This window comes from Clytia hemisphaerica, unplaced genomic scaffold (assembly GCF_902728285.1).
Source record: "Clytia hemisphaerica strain Z4C2 unplaced genomic scaffold, Clytia hemisphaerica genome assembly, whole genome shotgun sequence".
Taxonomy (NCBI): domain Eukaryota; kingdom Metazoa; phylum Cnidaria; class Hydrozoa; order Leptothecata; family Clytiidae; genus Clytia; species Clytia hemisphaerica.
In genome coordinates this window covers 10,094-29,745 of record NW_027104631.1, presented here as the reverse complement: position 1 = coordinate 29,745, position 19,652 = coordinate 10,094, and the positions used below count along the sequence as shown (strand labels likewise).

General features: G+C 34.9%; 1 protein-coding gene across 1 annotated transcript; it reads left to right on the top strand.

The window, feature by feature from the left end:
• The first annotated feature begins 6,282 nt into the window (after positions 1-6,282).
• LOC136824733 (uncharacterized) lies at positions 6,283-14,202 on the top strand. Its single transcript, XM_067080705.1, has 4 exons — positions 6,283-6,477; positions 11,004-11,931; positions 12,411-13,012; positions 13,741-14,202. The coding sequence occupies exons 1-4, from the start codon at positions 6,283-6,285 to the stop codon at positions 14,179-14,181; spliced, it is 2,166 nt and encodes a 721-aa protein (XP_066936806.1). The 3' UTR covers positions 14,182-14,202.
• Positions 14,203-19,652: the final 5,450 nt, after the last annotated feature.

Sequence of the window (19,652 nt, the reverse complement as noted above, 5' to 3'; positions counted from 1 at the left end):
AAAATGAGAAAAATGATGTCAACGCATTGTTCATTTTTCCTTTGAAAAAGTGACGTCACAATGAATTTTTCTACTAATGACGGGTAACTCTGGGCAGTGTAGGCCCGTCGTCATGCGAAAAGAACCAATTGCATTGCGCAAAATACCGTGTAGCCTGCTTTGAAAAAGTAACCGGTTAACAATAGAACAATTTAGTAATGAAAGATTAAAAATTATTCATATAATAAAAAGTGGTTTATCTTGAGCATTGTTTGACGTACTATAAGGATAATAGTTATTTTAACTTATATATAGTGTATGTGCCCGTTGGCAAATTATGATACATAATTTTTGCTTAGATTACAATAGTTCCTCAGCATTTAGGTAAGATGACAGCTGCATACACTCTCAGTTAAAAAATCTTTAGTATTCACTTGTTACAGTATTGTCAAATTGAAAATGATAGAATGTAGATTATTTAATCAGGATGAACCTCGATACTGTTTAGTTGAAGTGTCTAGACATTCGGGTCAAACTATATGGCTATCTTTATATCTTAATGTCCTATAGGGATGATTAAAGGCTTTGTTTTCAAAAAAGTTTGACTCTGTTTGTTTTCTCATCAATGTTGAATTACATTTGAATTTCGATATGATGGGGATAGGAAAAGCAACGATCAATATGAACTCCTTATATAAAAACAAGGCCACTTGATATTATTTAATTTTCATATAGTCTCCTGTGCATGGTTTACACAGGTAATTAATTGATTTTTTTCATTATAATTGTGTATGATTATTTTTTATAGTCTCCTGTGCATGGTTAACACAGGTTTGGTTAGACAGCGTTAAGTATACAATACCTAAGTGAAGTATATAATAAACTGATCTGTTAGTGATAAGGCTATCAGAATTTCAATATATTTTCAGGTTAGTTTTTATTAGATCCTACACTTGTATACTACTTAACCTCATAACTCCTTAACCTAACAGCTGAGCTTTTAACGTCTTACTATCACTCGCAACAATAAGCCCCAAGACTTCTGTAATGTATGTTATTATTATTCTACACCCCTGTCTCACAGCCCCAGAAAAACTTTTTTCTTCAGTGGGATAAAAATTCCTATTGAAGTCCCGATGAAGTCCCGATGGGGATAGAAATTATATTGTTCTAAGGTTTAAAAATACAGTGGGGATGGTTTTGGAGTGCAATTTTCTAGTGGGTCTGTGACACGGGTGTTATTTTTGTATTTTCCCAAAGCGATTCTTTAAAACGATCATTTTATACCTTTCAGAATAATATATAATTAATTTCATTATCTCAAGTCGATTATACAATAATGATGTATATATCTTGGATGTCACAAAGATGATTTCAAAAAGATACGTAACACATTACTCTCTTTTTCTCTATAAAAACTTTGTCAGCTTAATACCCTATTTTTAATAATTCAACCCTTGATTTGCTTAAAATTCTGTCATCCCAGGCTCATGATTGCTCTTTTTTTATTGTTCTCAATTTTTGGCAATATTTAGCACCATTGTTCTTATAAAATATTTGTTAATAAATGAATTATTTATTTTTTTACAAGTACCTTATTGGAAAACAATTACTAGATGACAAAATGACTCAAATGGATGTAAAGAATCGTAAGTGGCCTTAAATCCAATTATTTTATACTCTATTACTTAAATTTTCATCTTACGATCTATCTCTGAGATGGAGTGCAATGCTGAAAGCCACATGAATATGGCTCATCCTTAAAAGGAAGTTCATTCTAGGGGGGCCTATCTTGAAGTGAAGGTGGTTGAACAAATGTTTTTTGCCATATTGATGTACTGTCTTACGATCTAAATAGAAACACTCTACTCACTCGTGGGAGCCTCGCTTTTAGTGCTAGTATTTAGTTTAGTATTTTGTATCTACTTACTTAATTATATTCGTCTTTTTTTATTTTACAGTTCGGATGCTCGAATCGAGGAAAGATTGCTGCTACATTTCGGAGTACCATTGCTTGTGGAGATCAAGTCAAAATTCTATGATTTCTTTCTATACAAAAGTGTAAATCGAATTATTCGAAATCGTATTTATTATAGCAATTATAGTTTTAGTTGGTTAGTTTGAAAAGTTGTACTGTAATGTATATTGTGCATGCTATATACGCTGAATGATAACTTTAATAAGTAATAAATACATTTAATTGAATAAATAATAATTGTCTATGTTTTCTAATATTATGCATTTTTTTTATTATTTTCCGAAACTCGAGAGTTCGAGTGCCCTGAAACGTGTTTAAATATTTGTTGTCTATTCTTAATTCTAAACAAATCATGTCTTGTTGATCGAACATTTTAGACTGAAATTATATACTTTGGATTATCGCTGTATAGAAAGTACTGTTTGATTAATTTTAATTCACTTTTATATTCTTTCTAGGAAAATTAATAATAAACTAGCGGTACCCGGCGTCGCACGCCGGTTAGCTGTTTGTTTGAAGTTAAGGCTGCTAATTTAAGTCCTTTGGATGTTGGAAGGTGGCTAAACACCCCTTAAACACGATGAAATCAAAATTAAAGGGAAGAATTCTCTTCAAAGTTTGACTCTATCCCTCCCGGGTGACGTATCTTTTAACCATATTTTGAAAAATATTTTTGTGGCAAAAATGATCAGAAAGCAGAAAGGGCGCCATTCCCAAATTACACCATACCGGCGACCAGCGACATCCGAGACGGCTCTGCTGCAATTAGATTTTTTTTCTCGCTTCGCTCGCGTTATATTTTGCGTATTTCTTGATGTTTAGGAAAACTTTGATGTCAAGATAAGCGGAGTGAAATAATAGACATGACACACGATTCGTCGAAAAAAGGCAGCCCGGGGGGTGCTTAGGCAAGAGAAGGAAGGGTATTGGTATATGCCGGCCTTAAAGGTGCCTTTTTTGAAACATGGCAGTTTGAAAAATCGGAAAATCAAACTTCAGTCCCACTAAGATTAAGAATCGGAAAAATAGGAAAATTTTAACTTTTTGCCCCCAGAAAGATAGAAATTTGGTGAAATTAGTCCCAAAAAGTGAAGTCATAACTTCGATAACTTTTCAAATTCAACAATGACTTAGATTTACAGCAAAATAATTATCGACATAGATGTTTAAAGGTCCCTTTTTACGAAGAAAGAACTCTAGTTTTTACCGCCTTTTGAATGTATTTTTAATGTTGCTGTTGTTCTAACAAACTTTTGTCTTGTGATTCTTATGTTTTATTTTATATTTGTTCTTTTCTTTAACAGATTCTGTTTAAAAGATTTTCTTTTGTTTTGAAAAGAATTCGAATGTCTCAAATCAAATAGGTTGTTAATTACATTCGAAAATATAAAACAAAAGAAAAGAAATAAAAAAAGAAAAGTCTAATTTATCAATCAAAACAAAGTCTTTATAAAACGGCGCGAATCTGATTTAACACATTTGTGGAGCAAGAAGCAAAAGTCATCTTTTAAAAGAACAAAACATTGCTTGCGAAATCGAAAGTGACACACAGACAGAAAACAGAAAACAAAATGACATACGCGTTATACTATTAATATATAGATAACAACGATTAAATTGAATTTGGCATACTATGTTACGTTATGTTAAAGTATATTACAGTATACAAGATGGCAAAGTGGCTAAAAGGTATACATGAACTATTTTTTTAATTTACGGTGTCAAACTGTTTCAACCCAAGATATTGGAGAAGGTACTTTTTCTTAAAGACAACAATAGAGTACTACATACCATGTACAAACTTTTTTTAGAATCAACTCCAATTTTTGAGTCAGCCCTGGGGACGCTTTAGCCATGTAGCTCTTTTTCTGAAAAATTTCTTTTGGCGCCCTTGATAGTATACCATATTTTTATGCTCATTGGGTCAAGAGTTATGGCTTGTTATTGTCAGATTATCTAACAAGTTTTAACTTAAAGAAAACAAATTATTATTTGAGGGCTCGAGCCTTAGCAAGCTTGTTGATTATATAAAAAAATATGTAGCGAACGTTCAATTAGAACCAATTTTGATTTTGAAAGGTTGTAAATTACATCACTATGTGACTTGAGAGCATAGTACATGGGAAGGAGCTAATTAAATGCGTTGGTATTTAATATTATAATCACAGTGTAGCAACTGTTGGGTCTAGCTGCATGATTCAGTCGGCAAGTTATACGGGTTTGGGCCAAATCTCCAACTCTTGCGGAAAAAAACACCATCTATCGCAGAGCCATTCCTAGAAGAGAATTTAACCAGTAACTTCCCGAACAGCTCGCGAAAAACTCCCTTCGTCCCTCACGGCACAAACATATCATGCTTAAATCGCTTAAAATCGTTACTATTAGTTCATGCGGTAAACGTTGTTTCGTAGCCTATACTAGATGTCGCCTGCGTTTTTTCTGCAATTAACGTCTATTTCACTTTGCGACTTTTTCGAATGTTTATAACTTAGGTTTTGGGTTTAGATTTAGAACGCCATGGGCTCCGAACATTAGATTCTTTGACGTCACTTTAAACGTTTGAAGCTCTTGCAGTAGGGAAAATCGAATTTGCTCCTGGACTCTTGAAAGGTTTCGTTTGTGGAACTCGCCAAGAAACCAGATGAAAAATCCCGGTTTTCAGTGAGTGTTTCTCGATCTTTTTCAATTTTTACGCTTCACGGCAGCTGAACCCGACTGAAGACATCGACATAAAAAAGGCGCACTGTGGGCGGCCGCCAATACGTCATCAGAAAACTTTCTGCGCGCGCATAACTTCTAAAATCGGAAATCAAAGTAGAATACAAAATGGTTGGTCGTTTTGGAAGGTTACTCTCGGGTACCTAATAGCCGTCCCCCCCCCCGCTAATTAATTTTTCGAAAATTTTCCACCCAGGACATTCTTATTCCAACCCCCCCGCCTATTAATTTTTGGGAAAATGTTTTTGAAAGTTCCCTTTTTTTGTCTTAATTCTGCTGTATTAGCCTCCTTTTCAAACATTTTCCACCCAGGACATTTTTATTCCAACCCCCCCGCTTGTTAAATTTTGAGATTTTTTCCAACCCCCCTGCTTATTCCAACCCCCCCCGGCTATTAGGTACCCGAGAGTATTGTTTGTGGAGCTCTTTGGTAACGTTGAAGTTTGACATTTTCAAAGTTTTTTAACGTGTCACAAAGCAACCATAAGATGATGATAGGTTTATTTATTGCACTACAGACTGACCTACCAAATAAAGTTTCTAGAAAAAAAAAACATTTAGGACAGAATTTTGCTTATACTTAGTGTGGCTCTTTTGGAAAATTTTCTAAGTCTTTATTTGTGCACATAAAAAATGCACACTTCAGTTTGAAAAATTTGTGCACACTAGAGAAATTGCACATTAAAAATGCACACCTGATGTTGTGCACAGTAAAATTGCACACCTGATTTTATGCACAGTAAAATTGCACATTCAACTCTTTACGCACAGTAAAGTTGCACATTTAACTTTTTTTGCACACTAAAATTGCACACTTAAATACAAATGTCTGAAGTGTGCATTCTTTTTGCACAGTTAAATATTTACTTGCACACTTAAATATTTACTTGCACACTAGATTGCTCACTTGCACATTGTCTGCACAGTTGCTGCACATTTAATTTTTTCTTAAGGGTAACGACGAAGGCATGCAAGTTGGGTCCAATTTAGAAGAATCGTGGGACAATCTCGAGGACTACCTTTCGCCTGGCTTCGTCCAAGACATGAAGCAGAAGATGTTCCGCCTTGCTACTGATAAAAAGATACGTATAGGATTCGGAGGGCCCAAGTCGCGGATCATCAGCAGTACTAGCGCTACAGGAGAAGTTCATTTCGTTTCATGTCACAATTTTCATGAGTTTAAGTGTACTTGTGCCAACTACAAGTCGTTTAAAGTTTGCTCGCACAGTCTTGCTTCTGCCAACGACAACAATCTACTTGCTGAATTCATCTCTTCGGTGGTCAAGAAGTCTCACAAACCACAGCTTACTCCGATTGCTACCTCTGGTGGCAGTAAATTTGCTGGACAAAAGCCTAACCAATCCACAAGAAAAAGACCAAGATCGAGATCATTCGGGGAGAATTCGGAAAGCCGATATCGTCTATTGTTTTACGATGGGCTTCGGGATTAAAGGGAGCCAATTTGAGGTCATCAAGTGCTTTTTGAAAAGTTAGCGATTTTGATTTCTTCCATGGCTGATGGGAAAACAAACTTTTCATTTTAGTTACAACACGGACGATTCAAAGTTGTCGAGAAGAAGATCAGTAACCGATCGCTCACTTTGAAGATGTCCCGTGGATCCAAGGCAAAGCCAAAGCCTAAATACCAACCGACACTAACGACACCATTTTGTCTTGTTGACATTAGTGGTAACATCTCGAAGTGTGCTGGATGCAGAGGAAATTTGAAGGACGGTCCTTCAGATAACAACCCAGACGAGCTGGATACATCTATTTGCATCCGACACAAGGAGAAAGATCACGTATGGTTACGTCAGAAACATGATTGGTTAATGAAGTTCGAAAACAAATATTATCACATCTGAAAATTGTATCTCCTCGCGGAACCCGACATTCAACGGAGATGATCTACTACTGCACTTTTTGGAAGCCCAACCACTAAGTTTTTCCGTGAAAGAGTTTTTAAAGGACAGATTGTATTGATATCCTACTATGTCAAAGATTAATCGGATAGTGTACTGATTTTGTTATTTTAGTTTATATTTTAGATCTCTATTGCTCGCCTCTTAATTTTTCGGCACATCTTGCCTTGGTCTTGTGTACAAGATGCTTCTTTGTTCATATATTTGGTCAGGGAATGATCTCAGATTGTAGTGCGGGGGCTTATGTATTCTCATAACTGAAGGTATTCTGTTTCTGCGTTTGTTTATATTTTGCCCAAAGATATAGCCTGGTAGAATTAGGTAGCGTACTACAGTAGTAATCTAATACCTTATACATGGCTTATTAGAAACTGAATTCATCTCGTTGGTGATCAAACAGTCTCACAAACCACAGCTTACTTTGAGCAGGGATATGTTATAGCGGAGCTGGATAACGCACATTTAAAAAAGCCTTGTTCTATCTCTGTCCCTAACATTAAAATTTGATATGAAATTTAACTTTTTTAATTACAAACTCGTGAAATTTGGATCTCCTCTTAGCCAATGATTCTGCTGCTGCATTTATCGTTCACGATTAAAAACTTTTAATTATCAAGAGGGTCTGTAAAACATTGGTGAATGACAATTTAAAAAAATGAAAAACATTGTTTTCATTAGTAAAGTTATAAGAAGTTTCTTCTCTAAGATTATAAATAGTACTTTTTCATTTGAAATACCGCGCTACACCGCGGGGTGCCTAACTTTCTAATTGATATTTTCAGATAGCAAGTCGGTATGTTTGATTATGGAAAAAATTTCAAGTCAATTGAAACAATATTTGTCAAAATATTTACATCCGAAATTTTTAAAGAGAAATCATGAAAGCTTCTCAAATTCATAACACACGCTGATAAAAATAGATTTCATTTACAAGGAAGCTTTTTGGGGTATTGGTAATATTATTTTTTGATAAAAAGCGGGAACAATCATAGCAAAATATGTGCAAACGTACTGCATGAATACTTTGTCTGCTTCATTTTTCTTATAAAAACAGAACACTCAAGGGGACAGAGATGGATTTCTATTATCAACAGTTTACAATAGAAAAGACAAAGAAGCAATCCGCTAAGGAATTCTCGTCCTTCATCCAGCTCCGCTATAACATATCCCTGCTTTGAGCTTTTTTTTTACATATCATACGAAGCTTTTTTTGTAGTAAAATAACTTCAATCCTCAGCGCATCTAGTTTTTTAAATTCCTAAAAAATACGCTGCTTTGAGTACGGCTCTTATTTATACCACCAGTATGTAGTTATTTATTCAAGTTTCTAATTAGTTCTAATAGTTTTCTTTCATGTTGAAATAATATATTTCATAGTTAATGTCAAAGAACAGTTGTTTAATTTCTGACTTTTTGAAACTGAAATCGAGAAAAAACCATAATTTTCACGAATTTTGTGACCTTATTGTTACTAATCTACTTGAAATATAGGCAGATTTTGAAGATCCTAAAAAGGGACCCTTATACGGGCGGCACAAACCCGTATAAGGTAATCCCCTCTCCCGATTTTGTGAATTTTTCAAATCACTTTTGCTTGTTGTAACTGATACACATAAATACGTGATAGAAGCGATGTTAAGCAAGAAGCTATCTATTACGTAAACTATTACGTGAATTTTTCGCGGGCTAAAGCCCAAATCTCAAGGCTAACTCTGTCCCGTGAAATTTGACCTGTACATCGCATTTTGAGGAGTGGATCTTTGCGCGAAATTCTCCAATAGATATCGATTAGAGATGGTAAATAGCATCGTTTTAATCGGTTGCTGAAGTCAAAATTTCACTTTCCGTTTATTTATGCATTTTTAAGGGCCATATCGGGGGGCCATTTCGAGGAGCCATTTGGTAGGCCATATTGAGGGGCCATTTACGGGGGGCCAAGTTTTGTCGCTACCCAGCTGCTTGTTGAATATCCTGGATTTTACATTTTGGATCATGGTCGTCTTAGTTAGCCAACCTCAACTTAACGTCGTTCTGATGGTTTTTTCTATTGTTTAAATCATTGTTATTTAAAAATATTGTTTTTTGGATTTTAGCTGGATTTGATTTGGATAAATTCCAAATATTTTTTGTGGAATTTCAAACAAATATTAATTAAGCAGAAAAAGTAAATAAACATACATTAAGACTGAAAGGAGACCTCTTACCTTTACACTTGTGACAGTCTGTGACATGAGATGAAAAATTTGAAGTTATAATCTTAAAGTTTTTGATCATCTTATATCTGTATATCTTCTCTCTTTTCTCTCCAAACTGATCTAAAATTATATGATCTCAATACATTTGTTAGTAGATATTTATCTTTTGATGATAGTTCATTATATGATTAAATTATGTTAATATATTTTATATATTAATGTATTATGATTTTTGTTGAAAAATATACATTTTTTAGCTGATAAAAAAGCTAAAATTGACAACTGGTGCTAGATTTCTCCCTATACTTACCTTACCTTATTTGCAGCTATATAGACTTTCATTGAAGTAAACCTTTCTTTAGAACGTGAGAAAGTGAACAGTATATTTCAAGAGAGCTATTATATCTAAGAATAAATTTCCAAAAGACTCGAGCTGTCAAGGAACAGCAGCCATTTTTTTATATTTGTCTCTCTGCCCGTTCTACTTTCGTTTTCAAGCACTTTTTTACGGCATTGATTATATCTTTTTGAATAAAACACCGATTGTTTCAATTTAGTCGGTTCCGTAAAACTTTCCCTCTTTTTTCTTCCCTCATTAATTATTCATGATCATAACTAACATAGTATAATAGAAAGAGAAGCGTGCAACCTCCTCTATTTTCTATCTCTTTGGTGGGACAAAATTTCCAATTTGCCAAATTAAATCCTCGCCAAATTTTACGAAATTGATCTATCGCCAAATTAAATCCCCGTCAAAAATCGTATTTTGGCCAATCGCCAAATTAAATCCACGCCAAAATTTATCCACTTAAGGTGGATATAAAAAGTAACTTGATATCGTTGTGATGAGAATTGTCAAGACTTACTGAACACTTTACCTACTGAACACTGAACACCCCCTGGAATTTCTTTTTGGATTATCCTCTACACATATGGTAGATTTACGATTTTTACATATCTATACATATGGTAGAAATAAGTACGAGATTGGCCTGACCAAGTTGACCGAAGAAAATTTTTATCGAAAACAGTCAACTTGGTACGGCAAAACGCACGGGATGGAACAATGTCTGAGGAATTAACATCTGAGTTATTCATTTTCTATTTTTCTTTTCCCCGTGCGGTCGTCCCGTCGCGGCATGCCGAACCGGGTTCTCGTCCAACTTGTGATTCTGTGTTAGACAGGCTTTTGTGTTTTTTTTTAGGTTTTGTGTGATTTTTTCTATTTTTGTGTGAGATGTTGTTTGCTAAAATGTTTGTTTCACCTGCAGTGTATGTGGGATAGTTGTTATCGTGTGTCTTTTTCCCCTTTTGTACTGTATTTTGCTGTATTGTCTGTTTTCTGAAGGCGACTGACAGACTGAGTGTGGGCCCTTAAACACGTGGGAAGTCAGTCACAAGTCTGGGACTTCGGGTTTATGTTGTGTGTATGCATGTTTTTTGATATATTTGTGTATTTGTTTTGTGTTTGTCCCCATTTTGTATGTATTCTGATGAGCTTGTATTAATGATTGTACGGAGGTGTGTTTAAGTTTGTTTGTATGAAATCTTAGCAATTCATTGTTTCTCCAATATTACTTTTCTTCTATCATCTTCATTTGTATTTAGGTTTCTCTTTCACATACCTTCGACTTTTTGCTAAATTTCCCTCTGTTTCGGAATGATTTAAAGATTAAAAATTGAAAATTAAAAATACCAAAAAAATCGTGAATATACATTAGTCACAACTTATTTCGTTTTTATCAGTTTGAGTTATTTATATATCAATACTTTTCTTTTTCTAAAATGACAGATATTACATAGCTTCACTATGTTATACATACAATTATATTTAGCATATTTAAATAAAATTTATCTTTCTTTGTTTTGAAGAAGAATATTTTTGAACTATCAGATAAAATCAGTCTTATCAGTCTTAACCATTTTCACTTTTAATTAAATCAACATTCATTTCAGCTTGTGTGTCTATTGCTGGGCTGGAACCTAAATTTTTCGAACATTATCATATGTATTATAATAATAAACTTGGATTATCAATCACAATTAAAATTCAAAAATTGAAACAAATTTGGTAGCAAAGGATTTCTTCTTTCCTTACACATTGTATAGAGATTTCCTGGTGAGGAATGAATTACAGAATTGCTGCTCTTCAACAGATTAGCACCTCTATAGTGCAGTGTATTTATGGAGTCTGTGTATCTTTCATTTCAGATTTCCATGGAAAAGAACTCGCCAACAATCATTCTATTTTTTGAGGATCAACTCAATGATGTGCAAAAGTTTTGTGCACCTCCAGAGGACAAACAAGCATCCATCTTTGGATGCGATATGACTTTCAAATTAGGCGATTTTTGGGTGGTCATCACTACCTACCGCAACCTAACAGTCCTTTCCAAGCAAACTGGGCGCCCAGTTACATCACTTGGACCAGTGATGGTTTGCAAGAAGAAATCTCGAGAGCAGTACATGGAATTATTTCAAGCAATCACAAACAAGAGACCAGAGCTTAGAGAGACACTTCGAGCATTTGGGCAAGACGGGGAGAGCGCTATTATGCAGGCACACTCATTACTATTCCCATTTGCCATCAGCTTTTTGTGCTCAAAGCATATCAAAAGTAACATTGAAGAGTACGTCAAAACTCTGCATTTGTCAGAAAGATTCGGCAAAATGATTTGCAACGACGTTTTTGGTGATCGGTTGCATGAGGGCTTGTATCATGCCATGTCAAGGTTGGAATTTGATGAAAATGTTGCTAAACTAAAGACAAAATGGAACGCCGCAGAAGCTGAAGAGAGGACTCGGAAGAACCTGCCCTCGAAATTAGAATTCTTCAGCTACTTCAAGAAGAATAAATTGGAAGACATCTTCGACTGTTGCAGGCAAATCAACGCTATAAATGCAAATGTTTACTCGTACAACTGCTTCACGACAAACGAAACCGAAAGTATAAATAATGCGATCAAAGAGTGGCAAGGATATGCAACCGAAGACCTTGCAAGATTTGTGATATCGTTGAAGGAATTTGTCCGATGTCAGAGAAAGGAAATGCTGAAGCCTTTCATCAATTGCAGCAGCAGACTGATTGTTAACCCTGTCTACAAAGAACATGTAAAAGCTAATTATTGGGAAATGTCAGGTATTGGATGAAAATTTATTGTTTATAAGAACCAGTAAATTTTGACTCAGGCTGGGATGTTCTTAATTTTTCGAATCTTCAGGCTTAAAGTTAACCTTTTTTGTCCCGAGCTTTGCACTCTTTCAAAATTTCATGCTTTCTCAAATGATAGCTGAAAACTTCTCAGTTTTGGAGGAGTTGGAACCTGTTTACCTCATTGGCTTTAACAGGATATAGGTCTAACGATAACGTCATCGGTAATCTGAAACCCATCCCAAGTCATAATCTATAGGTACATAGGAAGCTAAAAACCATAGCTCACAAAGTCCCGTTCAAGGTGGTTTTTTTTGCCACTTTTTCCTGGACTATTAGATTTCAGAAGAATAGAATATTGATAAGAAATTGTAAGATGCTTGATTGAAATGCTCTACAGTTGGCCATGAAGCTAATTTGATATCCCCAATTTACAAGTGATTTTAATCATCAAATATTTCTTGTAGATGCTGACAAAAGAGATATAATAAAATCGATTTCAAAAATACGTTTAATGAAGGATTCTGTGGCCATTCTGCCACCTGGCTCAACCAATGAAAGTAACGACGAAGGCATGCAAGTTGGGTCCAATTTAGAAGAATCGTGGGACAATCTCGAGGACTACCTTTCGCCTGGCTTCGTCCAAGACATGAAGCAGAAGATGTTCCGCCTTGCTACTGATAAAAAGATACGTATAGGATTCGGAGGGCCCAAGTCGCGGATCATCAGCAGTACTAGCGCGACAGGAGAAGTTCATTTCGTTTCATGTCACAATTTTCATGAGTTTAAGTGTACTTGTGCCAACTACAAGTCGTTTAAAGTTTGCTCGCACAGTCTTGCTTCTGCCAACGACAACAATCTACTTGCTGAATTCATCTCTTCGGTGGTCAAGAAGTCTCACAAACCACAGCTTACTCCGATTGCTACCTCTGGTGGCAGTAAATTTGCTGGACAAAAGCCTAACCAATCCACAAGAAAAAGACCAAGATCGAACAAAGAATCTCGACACGAAATTCCCAACAGACAAACTTTGAAAGAAGCCCTCAATGACATTGAAGCTGACGAACAGGTATATTTAATATTGCATGAATTAAATAATTATTTAAGTAATCCTTAAAAGGTCTGGTAATAACTCGTGTTCGCGATAGAAATACAATAGAAATTAAAACTGTTATATGGTTTTTGAAGATTCAGATCCTCTGACATAAAGCATTTACGAGACCAATAGACGATACACGCTTTTTTTTATAAGAATAGTGTACTTTGGTTGAGGGTGAGCACTATTCTTATTTTTCTATTGTTCTAAACAATAGGCCTATTGTTTTAAACCCGAAATCTCACCCTGATATTCTTATAGAAGTTATTCTTATAAAAGAAAAAGCGTGTATCGGCTTTCCGAATTCTCCCCAAATGATTACCCATGATGCATTGCGCAAAAAAAATCACGGTATACATGTTTTTTCTTTTATAAGCATAACGTTTATAAGCATACACAGGCTCAGTTTTTGGTACCTAAACAATGGCTCTATTGTTTGAGAACAATAGAATGCTAAGCATAATGCGAGCCTGATGTAGGGGCAGACACTTGCTTATAAAAAAAAAACATGTATGTTGACTTTCCGCGCAATTCATAATTGGTAATCATTCGGGGAGAATTCGGAAAGCCGATATCGTCTATTGTTTTACGATGGGCTTCGGGATTAAAGGGAGCCAATTTGAGGTCATCAAGTGCTTTTTGAAAAGTTAGCGATTTTGATTTCTTCCATGGCTGATGGGAAAACAAACTTTTCATTTTAGTTACAACACGGACGATTCAAAGTTGTCGAGAAGAAGATCAGTAACCGATCGCTCACTTTGAAGATGTCCCGTGGATCCAAGGCAAAGCCAAAGCCTAAATACCAACCGACACTAACGACACCATTTTGTCTTGTTGACATTAGTGGTAACATCTCGAAGTGTGCTGGATGCAGAGGAAATTTGAAGGACGGTCCTTCAGATAACAACCCAGACGAGCTGGATACATCTATTTGCATCCGACACAAGGAGAAAGATCACGTATGGTTACGTCAGAAACATGATTGGTTAATGAAGTTCGAAAACAAATATTATCACATCTCGAAAAATTGTATCTCCTCGCGGAACCCGACATTCAACGGAGATGATCTACTACTGCACTTTTTGGAAGCCCAACCACTAAGTTTTTCCGTGAAAGAGTTTTTAAAGGACAGATTGTATTGATATCCTACTATGTCAAAGATTAATCGGATAGTGTACTGATTTTGTTATTTTAGTTTATATTTTAGATCTCTATTGCTGAAGGTATTCTGTTTCTGCGTTTGTTTATATTTTGCCCAAAGATATAGCCTGGTAGAATTAGGTAGCGTACTACAGTAGTAATCTAATACCTTATACATGGCTTATTAGAAACTGAATTCATCTCGTTGGTGATCAAACAGTCTCACAAACCACAGCTTACTTTGAGCAGGGATATGTTATAGCGGAGCTGGATAACGCACATTTAAAAAAGCCTTGTTCTATCTCTGTCCCTAACATTAAAATTTGATATGAAATTTAACTTTTTTAATTACAAACTCGTGAAATTTGGATCTCCTCTTAGCCAATGATTCTGCTGCTGCATTTATCGTTCACGATTAAAAACTTTTAATTATCAAGAGGGTCTGTAAAACATTGGTGAATGACAATTTAAAAAAATGAAAAACATTGTTTTCATTAGTAAAGTTATAAGAAGTTTCTTCTCTAAGATTATAAATAGTACTTTTTCATTTGAAATACCGCGCTATACCGCGGGGTGCCTAACTTTCTAATTGATATTTTCAGATAGCAAGTCGGTATGTTTGATTATGGAAAAAATTTCAAGTCAATTGAAACAATATTTGTCAAAATATTTACATCCGAAATTTTTAAAGAGAAATCATGAAAGCTTCTCAAATTCATAACACACGCTGATAAAAATAGATTTCATTTACAAGGAAGCTTTTGGGGTATTAAATATTATTTTGATAAAAAGCGGGAACATCATAGCAAAATATGTGCAAACGTACTGCATGAATACTTTGTCTGCTTCATTTTTCTTATAAAAACAGAACACTCAAGGGGACAGAGATGGATTTCTATTATCAACAGTTTACAATAGAAAAGACAAAGAAGCAATCCGCTAAGGAATTCTCGTCCTTCATCCAGCTCCGCTATAACATATCCCTGCTTTGAGCTTTTTTTTACATATCCTACGAAGCTTTTTTTGTAGTAAAATAACTTCAATCCTCAGCGCATCTAGTTTTTTAAATTCCTAAAAAAATACGCTGCTTTTGAGTACCGGCTCTTATTTATACCACCAGTATGTAGTTATTTATTCAAGTTTCTAATTAGTTCTAATAGTTTTCTTTCATGTTGAAATAATATATTTCATAGTTAATGTCAAAGAACAGTTGTTTAATTTCTGACTTTTTGAAACTGAAATCGAGAAAAAAACATAATTTTCATGAATTTTGTGACCTTATTGTTACTAATCTACTTGAAATATAGGCAGATTTTGAAGATCCTAAAAAGGGACCCTTATACGGGCGGCACAAACCCGTATAAGGTAGTCCCCTCTCCCGATTTTGTGAATTTTTCAAATCACTTTTGCTTGTTGTAACTGATACACATAAATACGTGATAGAAGCGATGTTAAGCAAGAAGCTATCTATTACGTAAACTACTACGTGAATTTTTCGCGGGCTAAAGCCCAAATCTCAAGGCTAACTCTGTCCCGTGAAATTTGACCTGTACATCGCATTTTGAGGAGTGGATCTTTGCGCGAAATTCTCCAATAGATATCGATTAGAGATGGTAAATAGCATCGTTTTAATCGGTTGCTGAAGTCAAAATTTCACTTTCCGTTTATTTATGCATTTTTAAGGGCCATATCGGGGGGCCATTTCGAGGAGCCATTTGGTAGGCCATATTGAGGGGCCATTTACGGGGGGCCAAGTTTTGTCGCTACCCTCCAGATCCCGAAGAAAGGACTTCAAATGCCTATCCTTTTCTTATTATTTCTTTGTACGTTATTGCTCACAACCTTCCCACTTTTTTATTTCAATTTTTGTAATAAGTCAGCACTAAACCTTAAATATCAATACAGTTAGTAACAGGCCATAAACTTACACTTACAGAATCAGTCGCTGGATCACACATATGAGCAGACGGCACTGTAGCATCCGACAATGCTTCAGCAAATGAACTAACATTGATGGTTTCAGATTGAGTATCAATAGGATGACGATTTGTGTTGTGATTTGATTCTGAATTTTGCTGAGATAAAAAAAAAACATAATAATGATCAATGGGCGAATTTAAATGCCTCACAGAAATGCCACAAATTTAAACCATTTTTTACATTTCTGCCAAAAAAAAAATTGTTGGGATTTTACTAAGCATTTGGAACTACACTCCAGATAAATTGAATTGAACTTTTGAAATTTGTTATCCTGAAACCTGAAATATCAAAACAAGGACTTTAACCCTTTCTGTGCCGATACCTTATGTTAACAACCCTTTCCATTTGCCGGGACCTAATTTTTTTGGTATTCTGATTGCCATTGTCAGGTATATCTGACATTCAAAAATCCTCCTCCTTTGCCAATGTCATATATATCCGACACGCATTTTCTGAGATGACTTATAGACCAACCTTTTGATTTCCTGAAAAACTTATATGCTGTTAAATTTTACCTCACAGAAAGTACTCAAATTGATTATTGTGTAACAAAAAGTTGCTTATTTGGGTACTTTTTCTCATCATATTATATACATTCAAAATCTTGGGGAAAAATGTAAAATCACAGCAATAAGGTATCACTTTTTTAAATGCCTCGGCAAATAACTACTAAATTTCAATGTCATATATACCCAACATTGTCAAATAGATCGGAATTACGCATGTCGGATATATACAACAATGGCACGGAAAGGGTTAAGAGCAGTTATTATTAACAGGTCATAACCTGAAGTAGTTACACTTACAGAATCAGTTACTGGATCACACATATGAGCAGATGGCACTGTAACATCTGACTCTGCTTCAGCAAGCGTACTAACATTGATGGTTGTAAATTGACTTTGAGTGTCAGCAGGATGACAATATGTGTTGTAAAAGAAAAATGACATTGTTTCTGACGATCAAAAGATTGTTAACATATTTAATAAATACTTTAGAGACATTACAAGTACTCTGCCCATTAAACATACTGGAAAGAATTTTGATAAATTCTCTGAGCCAGTTCTCGAAGCCCTTAATCACTTTTCAGATCACCCCAGTATCATTAAGATTAAAGCAGAGACTTGTAATGATAATCTCCAAGATAAATTTCAATTTCGATGTGTAGATAATAATGAGGTTCGTAAAATAATCCTCTCGCTAAATCCAAGAAAATCTGTCAGTGGTGATTTACCGATTAATATCTTAAAATTATCAGTCGATATTTATTTAGATTTTATAACAAATTTTATTAATTCATCAATCCAAAGCAACGTTTTTCCAAACGAACTAAAATTTGCTGACATCAGTCCCGTCTTTAAGAAAGAAGACGAGATGGATAAAGTGAATTACAGACCCATAAGCATACTGCCAGCAATCTCAAAAGTTTTTGAACGTGTGCTTTTCAATCAACTTAACACATTTATCGAACCTAAATTTAGCAAACTTCTCTGTGGATTTCGGAGAGGTCACAGCACGCAACATGCTATGTTACGCCTTCTCAAAAGATGGCAAGCATGTTTAGATAAAAATGAGATTGTAGGCACTGTCCTTATGGATCTGTCAAAAGCTTATGATTGTCTGAACCATGAGTTACTTATTGCAAAGTTACAAGCCTATGGAATCGGGGGTCCAGCTTTGCTTCTCATCTATAATTACCTAAAAAAACGAAAGCAAAGGGTTAAAATTGGATCAATTTTCAGCGAATGGCTCGAGATACTTTCAGGAGTACCACAGGGTTCAATCTTAGGTCCTTTACTATTCAATATTTTTATTAATGATATAATTAAATTTGTAGAGCAATGTGACATTTGCAATTTTGCTGATGACAACACTATCGATAGTTGTGGAACCACTGAAAATATCGTCTTGAAAAAATTGCAAAACGATTTAACTATTTTAATATCTTGGTTCGAATCCAACTATCTTGTTGCAAACCCAGGAAAATTCCAAATGATGCTATTAGGAAAAAATATTGATAACTCTAATATTTCAATCAAGTATAAGAATGTTACTATAAAAGCAAAAACTTCAGTTTTGCTACTAGGAATTATTTTTGATGAGAAACTGAATTTTAACCAACATGTAGACAAAATATGTTCTACTGTAAGTAGGAATACTACAGCTCTTCAGAGGATAAGGAAATATTTGAATCCCGAAAAAGCCCTCACACTCTGTAACTCATACATCCTTTGTCATCTTAAATATTGCCCCCTCATTTGGATGTTTTCCTCAAGAGCATCCAACGATGAAATAAACAGAGTGCATAAACGGGCTTTACGTGTGGTACATTCAAACTTTTCTTTAGACTATGGAGTTTTATTAAACCGTACAAATACTGTAAAAATCCACATCCAAAATTTACAATATTTGATGGTGGAAATTTTCAAATCAATCAAAGGTTTGAGTCCAAGCTTCATGGCAGAAATTTTTCAAATAAAAACAGTGGTATACAAACTAAGATCCACAAAACTCTTAACTCTCCCTGAAGCTACTCGCTATACCTTCGGTATTTACGGTTTATCCTTTAGAGCATCTTTATTGTGGAACCAATTACCTAAGAAGTTGAAATTACATAACATTACATAATTACGTAACAAAGGAGAAAATACCGTAATTTGCACTCGTCCTTCGGACTCGTGCAAATTACTATTTTCTCCTTTGTTACTCGTGATTAATCGTTAATTGCACTCCAAACCATACGATTACTAGTACTAATATCTTTCTTTAATGTTGGGGTACCGTAATTACAAATCAAGTAAATTTATAACTAATAAAATCCAACAATATCAAAATAATAAGTAAAAACGACGAGATCCTTAGGGCCAATTACCTACAGATGTTACACGAGCATTTAGAGCCTTTCCAACGTTTTATCTCTGTTTTAAATTTGGCTAGAGTTTGAATGATTCCGAGGTAATCGTCAGTAAATAATCATTAGTAAATCATAGTTTTGAAAAAGAATCTTTTTCTAACTTTTATATTTTTGTAAACATTCGAAAACCTCCTTTTTTCTTTTGTTTTAAAAGAAAACATTGCAGTGTAATTTTTCTTCGTTTTCAATTAAAAGAAGCTATTGTAACGTAAAATTTCTTTGTTCTTTTTTATATTGAAGAAAAAAAAAGTCCCGGGGGGGCACTGACCTTGACGACCGACGGGGACGTGCCGCTGGAGTTTCAAAAGTCGATCCTGTCAGAAATGAAATTTGATGAAAAATAGACCCTGTCAGAAGAAAAATTTGATGAAAAACCTACCCTGTCAGATTCTACTGTGAAAAACCTATACCCTGTCAGATTCTACCCTGGAAAACCTATCCTGTCAGATTCTATGTTAAAAACCTACTCTTTATACACGTTTTTCGCGTTTTTCGTAAAATATAACGTGATATCAACATTTCCAGGCTAAAAAACTACAGCATTGCATAAACATTAAAGAGGCCCCCCCAGCGGCACCC

What these genes read in the sequence shown, in the direction of transcription:
- LOC136824733 (XM_067080705.1), top strand. Translation starts at nt 6,283, where the DNA reads ATGTCCCGTGGATCCAAGGCAAAGCCAAAGCCTAAATACCAACCGACA. An exon ending in GACACAAGGAGAAAGATCAC is followed by an intron (nt 6,478 to 11,003) that starts GTATGGTTACGT and finishes CTTTCATTTCAG; the next exon opens with ATTTCCATGGAAAAGAACTC. An exon ending in ACATTGAAGCTGACGAACAG is followed by an intron (nt 13,013 to 13,740) that starts GTATATTTAATA and finishes TTTTCATTTTAG; the next exon opens with TTACAACACGGACGATTCAA.